Source organism: Tinamus guttatus, unplaced genomic scaffold (genome assembly GCF_059628265.1).
Source record: "Tinamus guttatus ecotype Peru unplaced genomic scaffold, ASM5962826v1 Tinamus_guttatus_pri_ptg000659l, whole genome shotgun sequence".
Lineage (NCBI taxonomy): Eukaryota > Metazoa > Chordata > Aves > Tinamiformes > Tinamidae > Tinamus > Tinamus guttatus.
This window is the reverse complement of record NW_028289193.1, coordinates 3,498,404-3,520,039: the sequence shown is the minus strand read 5'-3', so window position 1 is coordinate 3,520,039 and position 21,636 is coordinate 3,498,404. Positions and strand designations below refer to the sequence as shown.

General features: G+C 39.6%; 2 protein-coding genes across 10 annotated transcripts in view; one reads left to right on the top strand and one right to left on the bottom strand.

Annotated features, from left to right (window-relative positions):
- The window catches only part of OXR1 (oxidation resistance 1), a 187,731-nt gene extending 176,145 nt beyond the window's left edge, over window positions 1-11,586 (top strand). For all 9 annotated transcript variants that reach the window (XM_088536329.1, XM_088536327.1, XM_088536326.1 and 6 more), the window contains 5 exons: window positions 1,309-1,434; window positions 2,214-2,366; window positions 8,530-8,625; window positions 8,986-9,059; window positions 9,589-11,586. In XM_088536329.1, coding sequence (XP_088392455.1) covers window positions 1,309-1,434; window positions 2,214-2,366; window positions 8,530-8,625; window positions 8,986-9,059; window positions 9,589-9,724 — 585 coding nt within the window. In that variant the 3' untranslated portion in view covers window positions 9,725-11,586. The remainder of the gene's footprint in view (window positions 1-1,308; window positions 1,435-2,213; window positions 2,367-8,529; window positions 8,626-8,985; window positions 9,060-9,588) is intronic.
- A 4,997-nt stretch (window positions 11,587-16,583) lies between these two features.
- On the bottom strand, window positions 16,584-21,381 carry ABRA (actin binding Rho activating protein). Its single transcript, XM_010219249.2, has 2 exons — window positions 20,561-21,381; window positions 16,584-17,061 (listed from the first exon to the last, which is right to left on the bottom strand). The coding sequence occupies exons 1-2, from the start codon at window positions 21,310-21,312 to the stop codon at window positions 16,584-16,586; spliced, it is 1,230 nt and encodes a 409-aa protein (XP_010217551.2). The 5' UTR covers window positions 21,313-21,381.
- Between the last annotated feature and the right edge of the window lie 255 nt (window positions 21,382-21,636).

Here is a 21,636-nt window from a genome sequence, read left to right as displayed (position 1 = left end):
TTGATGCTGGCTTTAAGTGTACATTGTCTCGAACGAGTAATTAACATTGTAATTGAGTTATACAATAACTTTGAATAAACTCTGACTTTATAATTCCTTTTTTTTTGTAGTAGCAGTTTGTACCTGTATAATTTCTTTCATACTTCTTGAGGGAAAGGACTATCCTGGTTTTGTTCAGATGCCTTTCAGATGTCTTTAAGTCCTTCTGTTTTCACTTAAAGTTTTGATATTTGCAAGGTTCCATTATAAATCTTCAGATGGTCTAAAGACGATTCAGTGAATTTTGACTTAGACTGATACATTATTCAGGATTACTCTGTTGTTTAGTTTTTATTTTCCCTTGGATAACTGCAGGTTATGGCAAACCTTGCTGCAGTGGCTTAAGTTGCTACTTCCCTCAGCTTTCTCTCCTACCCCTCTGTGAGATTTCTGCCATCCTCACAGGCACATTTAGCTAACTTGTGGAAAGAAAAGTGTTTGGATCTCAGCTGGCCTAGTTCTCAGCATATGGCATTTGAACTGGAAAGTGCTGGTGAGTGTGGTGAGGCAAGAAGCTGCTGTGGGACCTGAGGAGTCTGGTGGCTTTTTGCTGCTTCCCTAAGTGGTGATCTATCACAGCGGAGCAGATGGGACATACGGGGCAGATATTTTTAAACTCCTGCAGCAATTACTTCCTTGCCAGTCCCCAAAACTCTCCATCCGTGGTGCTAATGCACTGCATACTTTCCTTCCCCCATTCCTCTCAGTTGTCATTTTATCTTGTTCGTCCCATGAAAAGCCCAGCAGATCCATTCCAAGGAATCAGCGTTCATAGGGCTCCATTCAGGTGCTTTGCTTTGAACAACTTGACAGCAGTTTCTCTAGATCAGTGGTAGACATGTGGAAAGCTTTACGAATACTCTACAAGTTACTGATTCCAAAATTGAGAGCTTCCATCTGGAAGCTTCTATGTCTCCTCTTTGTAGTTTTCTGTAATTACGCTTAGGTTACTACCAAGTTAGTATCACAGTGCAAGCATTTTGTGCTGTGCTCTCTGAGGAGTGTTTAAAGTCTTTCAGCTGTGTGTGAGGAGTTGTTTTTTTAGCATAAAACCATAGTTTCCTTCTGAGTGTGTGTAAGTTTGTTATATTGTTGAGTAACAACTTACGTGAAGCAGTACGAATCTTCATGAGGACAAATCTAATGGATTTCTTAACTTTCAAAGGAGTTGTGATGTTTAATCGGTAACTGCATGATTTTGAGCCTGCAAAATCACCTGACTCTGCAAATGGAATTGTGAGTACTTACTTTTTTTAACTTCTTTTGTAGATAACAACAAGAGAAGATACAAACTCAAAACAGACAACAAATATTAAAACAGACCTGGAGCCTGAAGCATTCCGGCCAAATCTTAGTGATCCAAGCGAATTACTACAACCAGAACAAATTGAAAAGGTATTAAGTTATACTTGTAATGTATATGTGCCTGCTTTTCTCCTTTGTATTATAACTTTAAGTACACTATAGATTTCTTACCAACTCTGCTCTCTCTACCATTTGCATTCCCCCTTGACAACAGCTCAGCTCTCTCAGTAGTTGATCTAGTCCAAAGTAATCCTGTTAAATATGTTTATGGAAGGTTGGATTAAGTTTGGACCGGTTTGTTATGTCTTTTCTCGTGTGTGTGTGTTTGTTTTGGGGTTTTTTTTGTTGTTGGAGGAATAGGGCTAGAAGAGCAAACATCTTATTCTAGTACTTTTCAACTTGATTCCTGTTGACTTAGCTAGTCTAGCTCTTCAGTTCAGAGGCGTAGGATTGTTATGCAAGAATAAATACACGCTCTTAGTGCCTTCATATAACTCTTTTAGAGACTTTGCAAACAGTTAGTAAGTCATTCTCACGAAAGTCCATGGCAGAGATGGAAAAAGAAGCCCACTTGGAATGTTAGAGGTAGAAAATATACAAGTAAGGCCTGAGGGATGGCCTGAAGTTTAAAACCATCTTACCAGAATTCTTTGTTTTAACTTTAAATGCCTGGAATACATGCTAGATCAGGTACAAATAGACACATTTCCTGAGCAGCAAGTTTTAACAAAACTGAGCAAGCGAAAGGATCTTCTCTTTTAAGGCTCTTTGTAAAAGTCCAGAAGATCATAAACAGCCCTCATTGCTATGTAGTGCATACATATTAAGTATTTTTTTCCATAAGAGGTTCATTTTTATCTTGTTAACAGCTCACAAAGTCTCTTCCACCACGGACCATCGGCTACCCATGGACTCTGGCCTACAGTACTGCAAAGCATGGCATGAGCTTGAAGACTTTGTACCGAACGATGCTGGGGCTGGACACCCCTGTCCTGCTGGTGATCAAGGACAGCGATGGACAGGTAGGAAAATCATTTGGGGCTGGGTATCCATCAAGAAAAAGTCTTTTAGCTATTCTTTTATGATTCCTCCATCCTAAGAGGAAAGAAAAACTGTGTATATCGAGAGTCATGTGCAGTGTTTTAAAAACCTGATTCACTATCTAGGAACTCACTGACATGCTGTGTTTTAAGGAAACACTTTAATCATATGGCATCAATGTCACGCTGAGCCCATAATGTCCAGCTGTTGAATTTCATGTTTTTAATGTACTTAAAGCATGAGAAATATAGTATCTAAAATCCCTGATACCAGAGGATCAGTCCGTGCTGCAAAGTCTTTTGCCAGCTGCTGTTGGTGCTTCTTTGTCATTCAGTCACTGTTGGAGCAGCCAATAGCTCTTCCACTCAAGAGCAGTGCATGTGAATTCTAGAAGGTGGACCACATCTTGCAGTTTAAGTCACAAAAATCCTCTATAAGTAGCAAATATCCTTAAGTAGCATAAATCTTAGAGGCAGCACAAGGCTTTGGCTCTTCGTTTCTCCCTGAATGTTGGGTACTGGCACATGGGAGTAAGTTACCACTATCATCAAGAATGGACAAAACCACTGAAAAAAATTATAGATTTTGTTTTTCTAATGTATCCTCCTTTGGTAACCACTACTTTTATTTTCAGGATGTATGGTCTCATATCACCTGATATCATTCAGAGTGTCTGAAAACTGAAAATGAAGAGTATGTTAGCTAATTGGAGCCCCAACTCATGTCTCTTTCTTCCGTTTCCTGCTTCAGGGGTTTTTTTTTGTTGTTGTTTTTTTTTTTTTTTTTTTTTTTTTTTGATAATATTAAAAATGAAAATCATTTCTAAATATCTGCGTTAGGAGAACATTTTTCTCAGAAGTTCTTAAAGGAAACTTCATTATTTTTTAATATCTGATATCTCAGCAGACCCATCAGCCTCTTCAAAAAAGTGCTTTAACTTTCCTTCTCTAGTTCTCTAATTAACTTCTCAGTGGCAACTTGTGGATCCCCCAAGAGGTATGCTTCCTTCTGTCTGCTTATGTGGCCCAAAAAGAAAATCTGTCTCCCCTAATAGGGCTGTCTTATCAACAGTCTATAGTCTTGTCCTGTTACTGAGGGCTGTGAAGTGTTTTGCTTGATCTGCCATGTGGTAATAAGTTCAAAAAGCCGCCATTGCCAAGCCAACAAAATTGTAGGTCCACCATAACGTAAGTTTTTGTGAACTGAACTGTGACGTATCTCAGCTTACAGGCTCACATGCAGAGGTGTGTAGAAGTGTTCCTCGAGTCACCAAGCTACCTGAATTTGGAGCTTTTGCAGCGTAAGACAGATTTTAACCAACCTTGATACGAGAGTGGATAAAATCTGTGTATTAGCAAGCAGCATACGGTATAGAAGAAAAGGGTCTGGCGAGTTTTACATGCTGTACTTCACCAATTAAGAGTGATATTTTCCATAGTTGTGCTATCAAGATATAGATCTCTGTATTTGACAGCGGAGAACTAACTTTACACTATCTTTGGATTCAAAACCTATGAAAATCCTGTCAATTCTTGGTCCTACAGTCATGAAAAAGAGCCAATGGTAGCTTGTTATGCTGCATACAGTTTATGACACTACTGCTTTTTTGAAATCTATCAATTCATCTGTAATATCCTGCACACTCCAGGCAACTTGTCCTATAAAACTGCCTTTTTATGAAAAAGAATCAGAATACTGTACCTTTTCCCACAGGATATAGTTCTCTTGCAGCATGCTGAGAGTAAATGCTGATTATTTCCTTCCAGAAGGGATCATTTCCCTCCAGAATGAGTATTGAGTGACACCTGGTGTTCTTGGTTCTGATCTCATGCACCAAAATCCCGACCTGCTCCTTAAGTCATCTAGCCTAAAGGTGACCCCAAATGAACTTACTCCTTTCTGAAGAAGAACAAACTTAGGATGGTGCCTTGCCACTAGCTGAGCAAACCACTCTGTTACTGGCGTTGCTCCTTGCTCTGCTTACTCCACAGCTTCTATATTTATGAAGGAAACCATTCATGCATCCTCAGTTGAGGTGTTTTTCCTTCAAACTAGAACTGATTTCACTGTACCCACCTCCTCAAAGACTCTGTTAGTGGTTATGAGGAGCTCTCTATCTGATGTTGACGTGTTGGGAGTAGGGAAAGCATTCCAGCCTCCCTCATGTGGTCTAACATGGCCCTCCAAAGATGAAGGTGGCTGGTAAAACTCTTTTTTGATCTCAAATTTTCTCTAATCCTTTTGTCTATTTTTTTAATCGCCTGATCCTTCTAGTCAAATATCCATCAGATAGAAAAGCAGCCGACTCAGCTTTCACAGGCTAAAGCTTTAATTGTATCAAAGCTGAACATTTAGTTGAAGATTGGAATCTGAAGCTACTTAAACTGTGCGTTAGAGGTGCCTGTAGGTACCTGCATGAATCAGCATGGATTGGTGACGTGTCTATTTGTATCTGCTTTTGTTAGTGAAGACTCCGTGTGCTCTGCCAGCCATTTCAAAAAGAACCTCGATGCCTGTTTACCAAACAGGAGTCACAAAACAAGTGTTTCTAGACATGGAATTCATGCACTTAACTACCCAAGTCTCTCTAATAATAAATTACTGCTCTGTGCACATCACGTCTAGTGGAAAAGAGGAAGACATGCAGCCTGAAACTATGGAGTCTTAAGGACCCATCCCAACAACAAGCCGAACAGTCCCATCTCCTGCAGAATCCATGTGGATTCACTTCCTGGAGGATTGCAGTTTCATGGGAAACAAATCACCCTACATTACAGCCCATTTTTTGGTGTGTTGCTTCTAGAAGCAATGCAATATTTCATGATTAAGATTTGCTTATGGAAATGAACCAAATGTGGGTGCAGGAAGGCTGCGGAATCCTCATCCTTGCAGATACTCAAAGCTTGATGGAAAAGGCCTTGAGCCAACGCTACATAACTTCAGAAATAGTCCTCCTCTGAGCAAGGAATTGTACCAGAGACCTATCCTAGATCATTTGCAGCAATCCTCTGCCTTTGCATGATTCTAAATAAAGTATTCATGTGCTCAGCGGGTTTTCAGGAAGACCTAAACCACTAGCTTTGAATAATTGACTATGGCCAATTTAAAATGTCATTAACTGATCTGAATTGCTTTCTGTGAAATTTTCTCGCTTAAGATAAATTTCATCTGAGCCAAGCATATTTTTAGGGAAAGGATTTAGGGTTTAATATTCCTTCTAGTAAGAAAACTACTGCTTTTCTTACTTTAAACCTGAAATCAGTTATGTCTGTATTTTAATTTTGGACTTTTTCACAAATTGCAAGAAGAAAGAATATTTGGAATGTCTTTGTAGCGTGAGACTGAAGGTTTGTGATTATTTGTTAAGCCAAATGACTGTGCTGATTTTCTACTAAAGCCAAATAACTGTTTCCAGATCTATTTAATTCCTAATTTAATTTTCTTCTTTCCTTTCTGCTTTGTAATTCAAACAATCATTTCCCCAGATATCCTGCCAAAATTGGGAGAAATGGATTTCTGTAATCTTTGGGATTCTTTGTTTGTTTAAATATAAGATATAATGTTCTGATAGTGACTTGTTAGATACTCAGTGTTGGACACTATTTTCTGTGACCTCTCGTTTGAACTTTCTCTGACTTAGGAGGCTATCAAGCTGGAAAGAAATAAGTATATGCAGATGTAGGTCTTAAAATTCAGTGCTGAATTCCAGCCTAGCATTTAAAAAATCTTAAAAAAAAAAAAAAAAAAAAAAAAAAAAAAAAAGAGGAAAAACCATCTACTCTAAAGAATTATTTAATTTTGGTCTGGTTTCTTAAGAAAATAATATGTAGATGGTAGTTCCCTTTATCTGTTAAGCCTGTTTGTTTGTTATCCTGCTCTACTACTGACAGAAAGATTTGTGCCTTAAGACTACTTGTCCTTATGTTTTCAATAGAATAAAAATGTGTAGGCCAAGATTATTGGAGTCACTGAATACACAGGGACAAGTACCGTTAAGGCATTTTTTTCATCACAGTTCAGCAAACTTCAGATTTTTAGCCTGGTTTTGAAACTTATGCCTCTTTGACAAGGCCAGCTGTAGTTTTCAAATTTCGAAGTGTTTTCAAATTCCAAAGTAATTTTAAGTTTCTTGCAGCCAATCTCATTTTGGAGTTAAAATATTTATGCATATGTATGCTGCAAGGGAGCTCTATTCACCCAAGTGAGTAAAGGAACTGTGTGTACGTTTGTATAAAATACCTTTATTTGAACAGTGATTTTCAGTTTTGTGATGACGTCTTTTTAATAAAATTATTCAGAAATATTAGGAAAAGCCTCCTCAGTTGTTCTTTTCTAAAGGAAGTTTAATTTGCAAGTCCTGCCTCTGTTCCTCTCCAGTGTAGCACTCCTTGCATCTCCTTTTTACAGGAGAGGCTCGATACTGCCTTTGGTGCTGCTTACGCCTTGAGGAGAGGGTTTTCTTTTGGATGCATGCCCTTTTCACAACAAGTTTATTTCATAGAATCATAGAATCGTAGAAGGTTGGAAGGGACCTCTAGAGATCACCTAGTCCAACCCCCTGCACACGCAGGGTCACCTAGAGCACGTGGCACAGGACTGCGTCCAAGCGGGTTTGAAGATCTCCAGAGAAGGAGACTCCACAACCTCTCTGGGCAGCCTGTTCCAGTGCTCTGGCACCCTCACTGTTAAGAAACTTTTCCTTAAGTTCCTGTGGAATTTTTGGTGTTTCAGTTTGTGGCCATTACCTCTAGTTCTGTCAGTGGCCACCAGTGAGAAGAGGCCAGCACCATCCTCCTCACTGCCTCCCTTGAGGTACTTCTAGACACTGCTCAGGTCCCCTCTCAGCCTTCTCTTCTCCAGCTGAACAGGCCCAGCTCCCTCAGCCTCTCCTCACAGGGCAGATGTTCCAGGCCCCTGATCATCCTTGTGGCCCTGCGCTGGACTCTCTCCAGCAGCTCCACATCCCTCTTGTCCTGTGGAGCCCAGAACTGGACACAATACTCCAGATGTGGCCTCACCCGGGCTGAGTAGAGGGGCAGGATCCCCTCCCTTGACCTGCTGGAGACGCTCTTCTTGTCTTTCAAAATCAGTCTTTGAAAGAAGTCAGAGGAAACATCTATTGCTGTGATTGCATCTAGCTAGACTTAAAACAGTCTGTGGGTTATCAGGATGTTGAGAAGATTATCGGGGAGTTTTTTTTTTTCAAGTAATAGCAAATTATGTCCTATAACTAGTCAGTGGAAGACTTAGAGGGTGAAAGCATGGAGAAGGACATTTATTTCATTACGAGCAGTGTGTATGGTCTAGTGGTGAGCTGGTAACTTCTTGCTGTTCAAGTAGATATATGGCTGTTAAAATCCTCGAGTTCCTTGTCTGAAACTAGGATTTTGAGTCAGACACATCTGGTTTTGTATTCCTATATGTTCAGCTCTGCGGTGCCTGTAAATGGAAAGCAGGCAGCTTTCTTAGGATGTGCAGAAGAAAAGCTAGTGCTCTGCAGCTACAGCTGCTCTACTACTCCTGTAGATGCGGGAATATGTTTCCTGCAAGGAGCAGAAATACTTGCTTTTAATTGCGGATATCGCTTTAATCAGATTTAAAAAAATCTAGTAGCCTGTCCTCAAACCTCTTTAACAACTGGTACAGTGTTCTTGGTGCTGAGCATCATAAATCCCCTAACTCTCCACAAAAGGTTAGTCGAAGCCAGGTCTCTCTTAAGGCACGATACCTGCTCTTACCTGCTCCTTGGAGTGCAATGAATAAATTGCAAGAAAACCACAACTCCGTTAGGGGTAGTTAACTTGCTGAAATATAGCTCGGTGCAAGGAACCGTGCTGGCTGGAATATGAATGATCCAGAAGGAGGTGCATAAGAAGCAAAGACTTTTGGATCTGTAATTTTAAAAATGTGCAGTGTTTTTTTGAGAAATACCCGATCTTAGGTTTGTATTCTGTTGTTTGTGTACTTAGTGAATGATGGTCCTCATTCAGTTGATTGTGCCACAAAACATCAAACTATCTTAAAGCAGTCAGAAGTGTCATACCAAGTAAGATTCATAGTAAATTCCAAATGTCACGTAATTTTCAAGCTGAATTGTAGATTATTTTTACAGTATTTTTTTTTTTTGCATATTTTTGCTTACAGGTTTTTGGTGCACTAGCATCCGAGCCTTTTAAAGTGAGCGATGGCTTTTATGGCACTGGGGAGACATTTCTCTTCACATTCTCTCCAGACTTTGAGGTAAGGAGGTAATGTGGAGGGAGGATTTTTTTTTTCTTTTACCTCTATATGTAATATTGTGCTTGCTATATAGAATTTTTTAAATACTTAAGTCTAAGACTTGTCCCCAGAAGTATGTGATCATGCTAGTTACTTACAGTATAAGTGCACAATAAACTGGTAGGGTTTGCATACTGAAAAGCTCAAGTACAGTGAAAATCAGGCAGAATAAGTTTCCCCCCACCCCATACGTATATACTCTCCCTTCCTCTACTATTGTAAATTTTGCTCAATTTCCATGTTAAGAAAAGTCTAACAAAATATATCTTTACGGAAGCCAAAAGTTCCGATATTTTAACTTGGTCGTCTGTTTTACGCTAGGTTTTCAAGTGGACAGGAGACAATATGTTCTTCATCAAAGGTGACATGGACTCCCTTGCTTTTGGCGGAGGAGGGTAAGTCGTAATTTTTGTTCTTTATTATGGGGACTCTCTTACAAGCGACTGCCTGTGTGGATGTATATACGCACCCACCTTAAAAAGAAAATTTTGAATTGACCTTTTCAAATTCAAATTTCAAATTCACCGTCTCAGGGCTCAGCAGCTGTAGGCCAAGAAGGAAAAGGCTTAGTATTAGGAGGAGTTAGTATCATGCAAGATGGTTTTTGTCTCCAGCAGAGGATGGTATCCAGTTTCAGCATTGAAATATCCTGATACCTTGCATGCTCTACGCGCATGTTTGTCTTGGCACATCCAGAATGAAGTTAGGTTACTTTTTCATTTCAGAATATCTGAATAACTATTTCTAAATGAGGGAAAAAAAAAACATAACTCTTTACAGTTTTGAATTCATCAAGAGTTATGAAGTACTTGTACTGAAAAAGAATTCTATTATTTTTTTCCATCCTTCTAGAACTTTCTGAATGAAAAACACATTCATCAGTTTAATTTCCTCTATCTTTTGCTTTAATGCATTGTCTTGCAGAGGGGAGTTTGCTCTGTGGCTCGACGGCGATCTCTACCATGGCAGAAGTCACTCATGTAAAACGTTTGGAAATCATACGCTTTCAAAGCGAGAAGACTTCATTATTCAAGACATAGAAATTTGGGCTTTTGAATAAGTATATAACTTTTTCTGCAGGGTATTGTCCCAAACCTGACACGAATCAGTGCAGCACATCCTGAGGAGCAATATAACGTGTTATTCTACACTTTTTTTTCTTTGCTTTCTTTTGTTTTGTTTTGTTTTGTTTTTTGCGTGGCCATCTAATTAAAATTGTGAAATAGCAGACTTCTTATTTTCTCACACCTGTAAAATATGGTCCTACTTTTTCTAAAGCTGTAGGCACTTTTAAGAAGCATAAACCTCATGGACTAAAAGTGAGCATAAGTTGCTTTGAACCTCACAGTCTACACAATTTCTCACCCTCTCTACAGCTGCCTCCTAAGTTGCCCACACACCTTTCTTCAGTGCTGCCAGGGGGCTGTTTCATTGAATAAAGGCTATTATTTTTGTATTCAAATTATATCTATGAATGAAGCTGCCCTCTATGAACCTACGTAAGAAGAAAGCTGTGTGTGGGTGTTGCAGAGCTTGGTCTGGACCAGTGATGGATAAATTCATACGGTGCCACAACAAGATAAGAAGCCTAGCATTCCTCCTTAATACATACCAGTATGTATATGGTCAAGGTAGAAGATATATCCAAAGTCAACAGTGCCACTTGTCTTGTTTATTGTTGTTTATGTTTAGAAAAAAGTCAGTTAAACAATACAGTAAGTGCTCTAACTGCATGCTGGTTAGGTTAAAGAGTGTTTTGCACATGCTGTTAATGATCTGCAGGTTTGGGACAAATGCTGAAAATATTGAGCTGCGTGGCAAGGACTTAAAAATATCAAGGGAATGTAAGAATGTGACAGTTCCACAAATTTAAAGGCTAAAGCAAGTAAAACTCGAACAATTTGTAGCTATAGTAGGGCATTAAAAGTACAAAGATTATGAAACAGATGCATCTTTCTTCAACATAAAGTGTCAGATATATACTGTTATACTGTTGTAGCTGTGTAGCACATCAATTCCAAGAATATAGCTTATTCCTGTCCAAAGAAAAAATAGTTGTGCTGTTTTTGAGTGGATCTATGTTGTAAATTTACAGTTAGCACCAGCTCTGATTAAAATGAGATAATGTACTATAGGTAGACAATATTGTAATTCCGTAGACTTGTGGAATATGCAAACTTACTGTCATGTGCCCTCAAGACAACGACAGGCTAGAATACAGTTCCAGTAGCTCTTGTCCACTTTCGTAGGAAATCGATAAGCCTTTGTGGCAATAACAGCTCAACAAAACTGTTTGTTTCAAAGCTTCTATTCTATGTTCTGCAAAAAGAAAAAGAAAAAAAAAATGCTGTTAAGTGTGACAGTGACTGACTTTGTGCTGAAATTTCAGCTATTTCGGATGAACATTGTATATTATCTTGTAAATTAATGTTTAAATTAGTTTTGTTATTATAGAAAAGTGTTGATTGACGGGTTGCTAATAGCACTTTAAATTATTCTAGAAATGGAATAAAAGCCAAATGGCTTGGCTTAAGTAGATGTAGTTGTATATTTCAAAATATTTCGATCTGGGAAAAGTTTTAAAAACTTACTTGAAGAAGGCCTACTGCTATGTTAAAGAAAAAGGGCAAATGTTTCATCATATATGCTAATGCTCAACATGAATAGAAATACAGGGCTCCGTTTCCTGTCTCTATGTATAGCTCTTTACCCTTATTAGAACTTAGGATAATGTGTAGACTAAATGTTTACAAAATAAGGAACTGTAAATAAAAATGGCTCTTCTCCCCTTTGGTCTTCCACAGCAGTATTATTGTCTTTGTGGAGTTAAGACTGATTATTACAAAAAGAAAATCCTGTAATGGATTTTGAGTACTATAAGGTCATAGTGATGTATAGCAAATAAATCTAAGTATATGTAAACAGAAACTGGAGTTGGAGTTTATTTAGAAGAATAAGTATAGATTATTGATGATACTAAAATAAGCTTAATGAATATATATTCTTGATGGGTGATAGGTACTTAAAAAGCTGGAAATTATCCTTAAGAGAAAAGGAAAGAAAGGAGAACAAAAAAAGTGCAAGGGGCCTGGCCCTGTTTAACTGGATTTATGTGCTTGTTTTGATTGCTTTCCCCTCCTTCTAATAACATCAAAAGATAAATAACTCATAATACGTAATGAAATGCAACTGACCTTTAGAATTACGGTGGTATTGCTTTGTGTAGCATAAATACATGTACTTACTGGCAATGTGCTTATTTTTAAAAGCTAGAAAAAAAAAAAAAAGATATTGTTCAAATTTTACCTCCTCCTTCCCCCTCTCCAAGCAGAGAACCAGGATATTCAATCAGCTGTTGCTCAAATGCATAATCAAAGGTGTAAAATAAAGTATGGTGTGATTTTAGTGTAAAACACGTATCCAACTAATCAGAGTTCATTCTGAACTTTTCCTTCCAGACATTGCATATTACATTTGTTTTATTTTGTCTGCTTTGACTTTTAGACTATACTTGTTTCTCAGATTCTAACTTCAGAAATTATGGATTTTGTTTCAACATGAATACTTGGGTTATTTGGGAGAGCAGTAGACCATGTGTGTAACAGAAGCTTTTCGGTCAAGTATCTCGCATCAGGATGAACTCTGTCGTGGCAGCAATAGTAGCTCATTTCATCTCGGGAGAATTCCCAACCATCCAGATTGTGGATATACATTGATGGGAACAGTTGGTACCCTAGAGAGCCCAGCTGCTCTTCAGAGGATCCTGACAAGCTCATGGAAGGAGGTTCAGGAACAGGCTGAGCTAGACAAGCTCTGCCTAAAAGCTCTGCAGAAGGCCCTTCCCTGGAGGTAGGATGAGCAAGCTGAGCATCTGCAGCGGGCCCTTGTGATGATCGAAGCCAGTCGCTTCCTGGTCTGCAGCAGAAAATAAAGGGAGGTGGTTTCTCCTCTTTTTGAGGGTAGTGAGCCTTCATCTGGAGCCTTGTGTCCAGGTTGCACCTAATACAACAGTTTGGCAGCATCGGTCCCTTGTAAGTCCAGAGCAGGACTTCTGAGATGGTTGGAGGCCCAGAGCATTGTGCAATAAAAAGGCTAGGTTGGGTTAGCCTATAAGGAATAAAAAACAAGGGAAGTTCTAACTGCTGTTTCCAGAAACCTGATGGGGGTTAAAGGCAAAATGAAACTAGAATCTTGGAAGTGAGCAGCAAAGGGTGAGACACAACACACCCAAGCAGCAGCAAGGGAAATTCTAGCTAGACAAAGGAATATTTTGCTCAGCAATTGTAGATAGACCCTGGAAGGGGTTTCCTAATTGTGCTGCAGAAGCTCCATCTGTGGGTGCTACAACCATCCCAAGCTACAGGGCAAGGTCCTAAGCAGCTCATATTTAGCCCTGCCTTGAACAGGCAGTTTAACTAGATTATTTTGCAGTGTCCTCCAACCTGGGTTATTTTATAGTTCATTAGTTTTCCCTGAAAAATCTACCTCACAGGATGTGCCAGACATTCCATCAAAAAGATCAAGCTATCTCTTAAAACTACCTTTGGTAGTGCATGCTTCCAACTCTTTATTTTGCCCTTCTTCTGATAATTCAGATCTGTGAGTGAATTGAGTTAGTACCTATTAAATGTGTAGTTTTGTTATTCTTCGTGATATAATGTAACCCTCTGAAGGCACAAACATATCTACTTTATCATTTACCATATCACGATCTGCTATTATCATATCTAACCAGGACATGGGTGTTCTTCCACTTACAGAAATAATAATTTTGGGTTAGTGTGCCTCTTCTGGGAAGAGCTTAACAATATGACAGTTTCAGCATATGAGTAAAAAGAAAAATATAAAACTAAAGATTTTTTTTTTTACGTGCAGCATTAAGTTGTTGATGTTGCTTGTACATGGGATGGATGTGGATGTGAAAGGCCTAGGATGTCGCCTGCAGTGAGCTGGAGATTTGTGCTGTGCAGCAGTGACTGCCTTACCCTGATGATATCAGGGTATAAAGGCAAGGAGAGATTTGAAAGCCAGCCCTCCCCTTCAATCAGTTGGTCTAATATTACCTTTCTCTACAGATACAATTTTGTTTTTATACTACATGGTAAGTACAAGTGTACAAATGTCTCAATTATCTGATACACAGAAGGCATCAGTTACGTGAAGTGTTGAGGTTAGTGAGATCAGTGGTATGTCCATGTCCGTGCTCATTTCTGTTGCCAAACGCGTTCGAATAGAGCAGTAGTGGAAGTTCAGTTCTCCCTGCAACGTTCCACAGTGGAGAAAACCCAGGGAAGTTCCCTGTCTCCTGTCTCTGGTGGTGACCATTGGCACCCTCCTTTCTCGTCGCTCTTTTGTCATTTTGAAGGGCTTGGTTAGCAAAAGATAAAGGGGCAGCACTCGGAATTCCACATTCCCGACAAAACTGGTAGGGAGAGCTGACCTACCTTACGGTTACTGTGGTCAAATGTGTATATATGCAGGTGGCTGAAGGCTGTGAGCTTGGAAGGTGGAGTTTTTCATCTCCTTTTTGTCCTTCCAAATGCAAGTTTGTTCACAGTGTTTCCCTAAAGCTTCATTAAAACCCAGTGCAGACTTCAGAGCAGAATTTCCAAGTACATGCTGTAAACGTGTTTAATATTCAAAGGGATCTGTTGGTGACACCTTCCTCTTAGGATATTACCATACAAAAATATGTTGCTTCTACTGTCTAATGTCTTTGGAAGGAGTTGTGATTCTTCATAAAACAATGAGGTGTTCTTGGGCTTTAAATTACTTGCAAAAATAACACTGAAAAGGATGTGTTGCCCTAGGAGAGGATGAGAATTTTGTGAACATAAATGTAAGATAATTTAATTAATATTTAACCACTTTAGAGTATGATACTTCTGACAAGTTTTTAGCATGAAAACAGTGTTTCACTTCAGTGTAGTCTCGTATCTTCTACTGTGGACAGAAATCATCACAGGAAAATATTTTAACTACTTGTGACAGAAGAAGGTGCTTATGTTTTGAAACAACGTGTTAATGTTTAAATTCTTGAATATGAATGATTTTTTTTGGCCTGGTAAGTGGGAGTATTAACCAAAGACATAATCAAATAATATTTATTGGTTTACTTAAATATTATTATTCAAGTATTCTTTTGACACACAAATCTCAAGACAATTTATTCTGCTGTAATAGTAATTATACAAAGATATGAAGAATAAGGTTAATATGATGCATATAAATGTTCTGATATGTCAATGTTGCGTGCAGGGATACTGTGTCGGATTGAGTAATCTGAGAGAAGTAGAAATGAATCTTGGTAGACAGTTGCCATTGAATCCATCTTTAATTCAAGCTTTTATCTCGTTTCACAACATATAGCTCTGCCTATAATATTAATGTTTTACATGAAGTCTTACAATAGGCATGTTAGTGTCATTAACTTATAAATTATATAACTCATACGTTCATTGGGAGTTTCAAAATGGAGTACCTGTACTCCAGTTAAGCAAGTATACGATATAAGCTAAGCATTAATTGTCCTTTCTTCTATAAGAAAGATATTTGATCTTTCAGTTTGAAAGAATCTTATTTTAAAAATTATTTCTCATGTAGCAAATTAGTTGCCTAAGTGTGTTGCTGTGAAACAAATGCTCAACGTACAAAACATATTTTTTTACTAGAATTTTTTTAGTCAAGGTTTAGAGTAATCATGATCTGCTTAATCCAGTAAGCATTATACACCCTCAGAGGTCTCATATTTGTTTATAATTTTAAGACATACAGGTATACATACAGATATGTTGTTCATTAACTCTTCTTCACCTTCAACACTACCTGAACTGAAAGGAAATATTTCAGTAATACTGGAATATAAGAATGCAGCATTGCTTCAAATGACAAATACTCTAAAATCAATATTTTTTTCATGTTTTCTTAATGTGCAATTCCAGTCCCCTTAAAGCTAGCTTCTTTTGGGGGGCTCATGCATCTTTTCACTTTGAAGCATGTTCCAATGGAAGATGTTGCTCGTATACTATAAATAACAGTACAACAAGGTGATATTTTTCTATCTTATGTATTATTTCTCTCTGTAATTTTAAGAAACATAGATATGCATATATGTATATATATATATACACATATACATTGCATATTACTGAAGAGGAAGGTTTTGGGGGGTGGTTTTCATAGTTCATATTATATTCTGTTGGTTGTCTGCATTGTTTTCTTTCCATCAGCCATCAGTATAAATATGAAGCCTTCTAATAAATTATGACATAAATACATTAAATACAAAGTCTCTTATATAAAAAAAGGATTCTACCTTAGTTGTAGATATATATGAGAAAGCTTTGTCAATAATAACCACAAGATAATACTACAGTTCTGTTTGCATATAATAGGAATGCGATGTGCTATCCTTTGTTCTGTGTTCAAATAAACTTTCTTGCATTTATTTAAGTATATTACTAAGAAAATATGCACACTAGCTGATTTTCACAAATCAAAAACTTGGTCTATGTCCTTATTCAGCTTCTGATCTGGCATGACTTATGAGAAATCGCAATTTAATTAGTTGGGAGGAACTTGTGTGTAAGAACAAACAAAAATTGGAATTAATTTGTAGCTATTTTGAGTTGCTATTAGTTTTTTTTATATTCATCTGCTTATATGTCATATAGATTTTTCCCTTAATTATGAGACAAAAAAAAAACTTATTAAACTGTTAGGTCCTGTAAATCGCATGGTACAGAGGAAAATCCACTGGGATGCTTGATTTATCAAGGAATAATTTGAAAATGCGTTTTTAGACAAGGAATATCTTTTTTGTGTGGGTGTGTGGGAGGAAGATCTTGGATTCAAATGAGCAAATCTAGTAGCAAGAGAAGGACAAAGTTTAACTGAGCTAAGCCGTGCTTGGAACCTGCTTATTTTAGCAGCGTGATAACGACGTGGTCATCCCTGCCTTGCCACAGCATTTCCCCCGGGAAGTCCACCAGGCCGTGTTTCCTGGCCCTCATGAGAATCCCAACAACCTTATCGGAAATACGAACGTATCTGTCGAAGAGCTCCCCGAAGGTGACTTGGACCTTGCCGTCGCGCCGGGGCCTGCCGATGGAGGCGATGATGAAGCACAGGTCTCGCATCTCCCGGTGGATGTGGGCCTCGGCCCTCCTGGCCCTTTCCGCCGTCTTGGTTCCCTCCTTGGGGCGGCCGTAGCCTTCGTCTCCCTTGTGCAGGCGCGTGGACATGGCCAGCTGGTGGTCAAAGCCCTCGCTGAAGGGGTTCAGCTTCTGCGTGAGGAGGTGCTGCTCCGTCCAGTCTTGCCATCTCTCTCTCAGGCTGTTCACGGGGCTGTATTTCCTGTGAGCTTTCCTGCTTATTTCTTCAGTAAATTTGCTGGCGCTGAAAGGAAAAAATAACGGCGTGTGAGTCTAGGGTTGCATCATATTTAATTTTGCGGTTCTGCCACTCATCTTAGTGACTTATTCACAGCAGAGCAGCTGCTAACCGCTAGATGGCATGTGCTCATTAAGTCTAAATTAGCCCTGGGGCTAATTAGTCCTCCACGCTCCGGTTTGTGCAGAAGTTTGGTTTAAGGGAAAAGGCATCAATGGAGGTGAGCGGGGAAAACCCATTTTTCCAAACTTTTGCCCGGAACCTGAAATCTGTCAAAGGATGAAAGACTCCAGGTACCTTCCTGAGCTTTGTAGCAATATCACGGCATGATTTCAAGCAGACAAGATAAATCACTGCCTCGAATGAATATGTGGGAAGAGATCAACGTGAAGAAAAAAAGAATGGAAGAAACTCTTCCAAGAGTCCAACCATCTCAAGGCAGGTGATGAGCAGATAGCAGCAGTGAGGGCAGCGACAGGCAGCTAAGGGGGAAATTAAGACACTGAGATGGCTTCCCTCTGGATTTTGTTACCTCTTTTTACTATTTTTACTCTTTTTACTTTTAAGCCTATTATTCTAGTATTATTCTCTCCTATCTCTTCTTGCTTCAGTCTTTAACTCTAATCTTAAAATCTTAGCACCATTTTTCTTTTCCCTTTTAATTTATATGCCTATGTGGTTGTAGAAGAAAAAAAAAAAGCTTTTATTTAAGGCACATTGTAGTTTACCAATTTCTAATTTAAAAAATGTTACTTTCACTATTGTTGAACTTATTAATGTTAAACATATGTATCAATATATATGCATATTTATCCAATCTGTCAAGTCCGTGTAGCACCTAGCATATCAATTGTGAAGCTTGTGAACGTTAACCTACTGTAACAAGTGATTTACCTGTAACAACCCCAAAAGCCCCAGTGTTAACCAAAATCATAACCCTGAATTCACCCTTAACCTGCAGGACTGCATTGCCCAGGCTCTGTACTATACTTAGTCTCCTAAATGGACACGAAATAATATTTCTTAGGCTTGTAGGAGTTAACATGCAGCCTACTAAGGAAGCAGCCTGATTTCCAGCAAGCGTTACAGCTACAAAGGATGAACGTGCTCTTGAGAGGAGAAAAAAGTTGCTGGCCCTTCCTGGGATATAGGAAAGAAAAATGGGAGATTGGCTTAATCTTCTTCAAAAAGAATTACAAAAAAAAAAAAAAAAAGTGGAAAAAAAAGTAGCAGCCTGAAAAAATTATATATATGGGGAAAACATATGTGAAGCTTAGCAGAAATACAGCAATTTTGTTTCTCCTACGGTGTTTTGAAGCAATTTGTTGTAGTTGAGGTTATTTACAGATAACTGCTGCAAATATATCTTCTTCTTCCACTGTATTTGAGAAAATCTGCATTTGTGAGATCTTAATTTCTGTCAAAGGACCATGAACACAGTCTCTTCCAAAACTAATGAAGAGGAAATGGTCAAGCCCTAGGTTATTGGTGAGCTTTTTCATTTTGACTGTTAAGGGATTATTCCTTGTGGGAGATGATCGGGCAGTTGGTTCCATAGCAAAGTGTTGTTCTCATTCCCAATCTGACACGTTCAGATATTTGTTGTAAAACATGCTTGAAATACGTGCCCGCCTTAGTAAATGGATGCTGCCCATGGTAAGTATTAATCTGCAGCAAGCAGAGCCCAAGCCACAGCAATGGCCACGTCTGTCTGAGTGCAGACCGATCAGTGAGTCTTTCTTGGCATTTCCATCCACGTTAGCTCCAGTTTCTCATTTTCGAAATAGTGATAATAGTGATCAGAATATCGTGTAGAGACGTTGGCCCTGATCCTCCAGTCCCTGCTGTTTTGCTAGTCCCCTACGTACAAATGGAGTTGGTGAGAAATCCTTCTCCTCTCCAGCTGCCCGGTTTGCACGTGCGCTGGGGATGCAGCGGGGGTTCAGGCCTTGCTGTGCGGATGGATCCTGGTGGGAATTGCCATGTTGGCGCCAGACTCTTCCCTCCCCGCTCCCCTCAGGTTACGTTGCTGTCCCAGCTCGTGGGAGAACGTGTGCCCGAGTCTCCATGGAGCCCTCACAGCCTCCTTCATCCCACTCTTAAAATCAGACATTTTATTCAGCTTTCTGAGGCAGATACAAGTTCAGACTTGGCCACACATCGGTTTCTGCTGTCTCTGCTCTAGGGGATTGCAAAGTTTGTAAAAGAGCAGGCTGGAACCAACCACATGAGTTTACAAGGTGCCCCTTTTCCGTCTTGGGTGTCGGAATCCTTTTATCCTTTCCTAGAAGGAAGGAGTCATGAGCTGCTTTGGCAACTGCCCCTTGGCAAGTCTGCTGACAAGACAGCTGGTGGTGGCCATCAGCTAGGAGGGTTGTCCTGCCAGATGTCCCCAGGGAAGCAAACAGGAGAACATCTCCTGGGCCTGCTGATCCCCTGTGGGACTTGCTGTTCCTCTGCTCTTCCAGGAGGATTCCCAAGGACTATGTGTGTGTAGGTGAACTTGTTTACTACCTGGGCTCCAAATTTAACATGCAGCTGCTGTTGAGCTGTAATCTGCAAGCAAGCACCTCTTGCTGAAAAATATTACTCAAAACTCGTGTGCTATAGATTTGATTGCTGCTTAATTCATACCCTTGAGTGGAACCTGTAGTAATTGTGTGGATAAGGAATAACAGACTCTGCTCATTCTGTTTTCTTCACAACAATTATAGGTATAAAAAATCTGCCACATGTCAGGAACTTTTTTTTTTTTGCTGGGAAGCAATTTGTAACAACATATTCAATTAACAGACTCTTTTGGTAGTACACTCACAGAGAAACTTTGAATGTTAGAAATCCAGTAAATATTCAAATGCTCTTTTCACAAATGATTTATAGCGGCGTATTATAGATCAATCCTTCAGATGTAGCAGCCAGGCTGGATGCTTTATACTGTTTGATTAAGGTCCTGACTCCTATGCTGGTTTCCATGCTTTGACTTGATGAATTCCAAACTCCTGAAAAGCCTCCATAGTGAACCAGAGAAACCAGCTTTTGTTAAGATGTATTTAAGAGCAATTGCTGTAATATCTCATTTGGACATTCTGGATGGGTTGCTTCAAATGATATTCACAGTTTATATTAAGCAAAATGATGAATAAGTATTTGGAAATTTTTGCTCAAGTACCGTGCCTTAGACTTGCCATTTCCTAAAATAAATGAATAGCTTTGGGCTCCTGATCAGAAAGAAACGTTATTAATCTTAAATGTAGACTAAAATATTAAGAAGTAGTGCTTTAGATGAATCAGTAAAACCAGCATCAAAATTAAATATAATCAACATTTTCCAAATAAAACTTCCTGTGTCTGTATGTATGTATTGTACAGAAGCCAAGGCTGTAGTCAGATGATGTTGGCTCTAACCGCTTAAGCGCAGAGCGATATGAACCTCATTTCCTTATCTCATTGCCCTTCCTCCTCATGAAGACAGTTTATGACACTACAGTGAAGGTGTTTTACTTACAGAGACGGTGCAGGTTGTTTAATCCTCACAGCAGCCACTTTCTCTTGGTCACCGTCTTCTAGCTCAACTCTATCCTCTGCTTCTCCATAGCCGCTGTCCGCTGTATCCATGCTGTCCTCCTGGCACTTAAGCAGCAGCTCCTGCTTAGGAACCTTGTCCTCTTGTTCCATCACTTTCCAGCTCTTGCTCAGGTCTGACACCAGGTTTGAGCACTTTCTCCTCAGCGTTGGAGATAATTTGCCACTAAGAACTTTGTCGATAGCGCTTGCTTCTTCTTTCAGCTTTATCATCTCTGAGCTGCTATTGTCATGTTCATATCTATCGCTGAGGAGGCTGATGTCACCTCCCCTTTCATAAGCTTTACTGACAACGGTTTTGGAAACCTCTTTGCATTTTATGTTCAGCTTTTTGAGGGCTTCATCTGACTCCCTTGATTTTTTTTCATCCTCTCCTATTGTCACCGATTCCTTTGCCGAGGACGTTTCATCGTCTCTCACCTGATGCCCCTTAGCAGATGCTATGGACCATTTTTCCTGCGGTCTTTCTGGCAGCGGCTGAGCCGATGAGTCTTCCCTGTTGGGTACCCACCCGGAGGGTTCTTGCGCTTGCCTGATGTTGCGGTCGCTGGCCCACTGCTGCCAGCCTCGTGCCAAGCTGACCACGAGACTGGCCGTTCGGATCTTGTGGACGGCCCTTTTCCCGGGAGCAGCGCTCGGCTTGGCCTCGGGAGCCGGCTTGCTGTCTGCTGCCATGGTGGCTTCTCCACTTCTCCTGCTGCCTACCTGGTGAATGAACTTCCCCAGCGAGTAATGGCCAGGCAAGAGAGCTGCGGAGACTTAAATAGAACCAGGAGCGGTTTGTGCCCATGGAAAATATGTCAAGCACTTCTGCCAAAATATCCCCACGGTTACAGAGTTCTTTTTTTAAAACAGCGGGATTATATTTCATCACAGCAGATGATTGATGCGTGATGTGAACAGGGTGACACATACCTGCAGTGGCAGAGCAGGAATTAGCAGCTCCTGTAAATCCTCTACCCCAGGAATACTCGGTTCTCAGTTTGTTGGAGAGTGGGG

What these genes read in the sequence shown, in the direction of transcription:
- ABRA (XM_010219249.2), bottom strand. Translation starts at nt 21,312, where the DNA reads ATGGCAGCAGACAGCAAGCCGGCTCCCGAGGCCAAGCCGAGCGCTGCT. An exon ending in AAACAACCTGCACCGTCTCT is followed by an intron (nt 17,062 to 20,560) that starts GTAAGTAAAACA and finishes TTTTCCTTTCAG; the next exon opens with CGCCAGCAAATTTACTGAAG.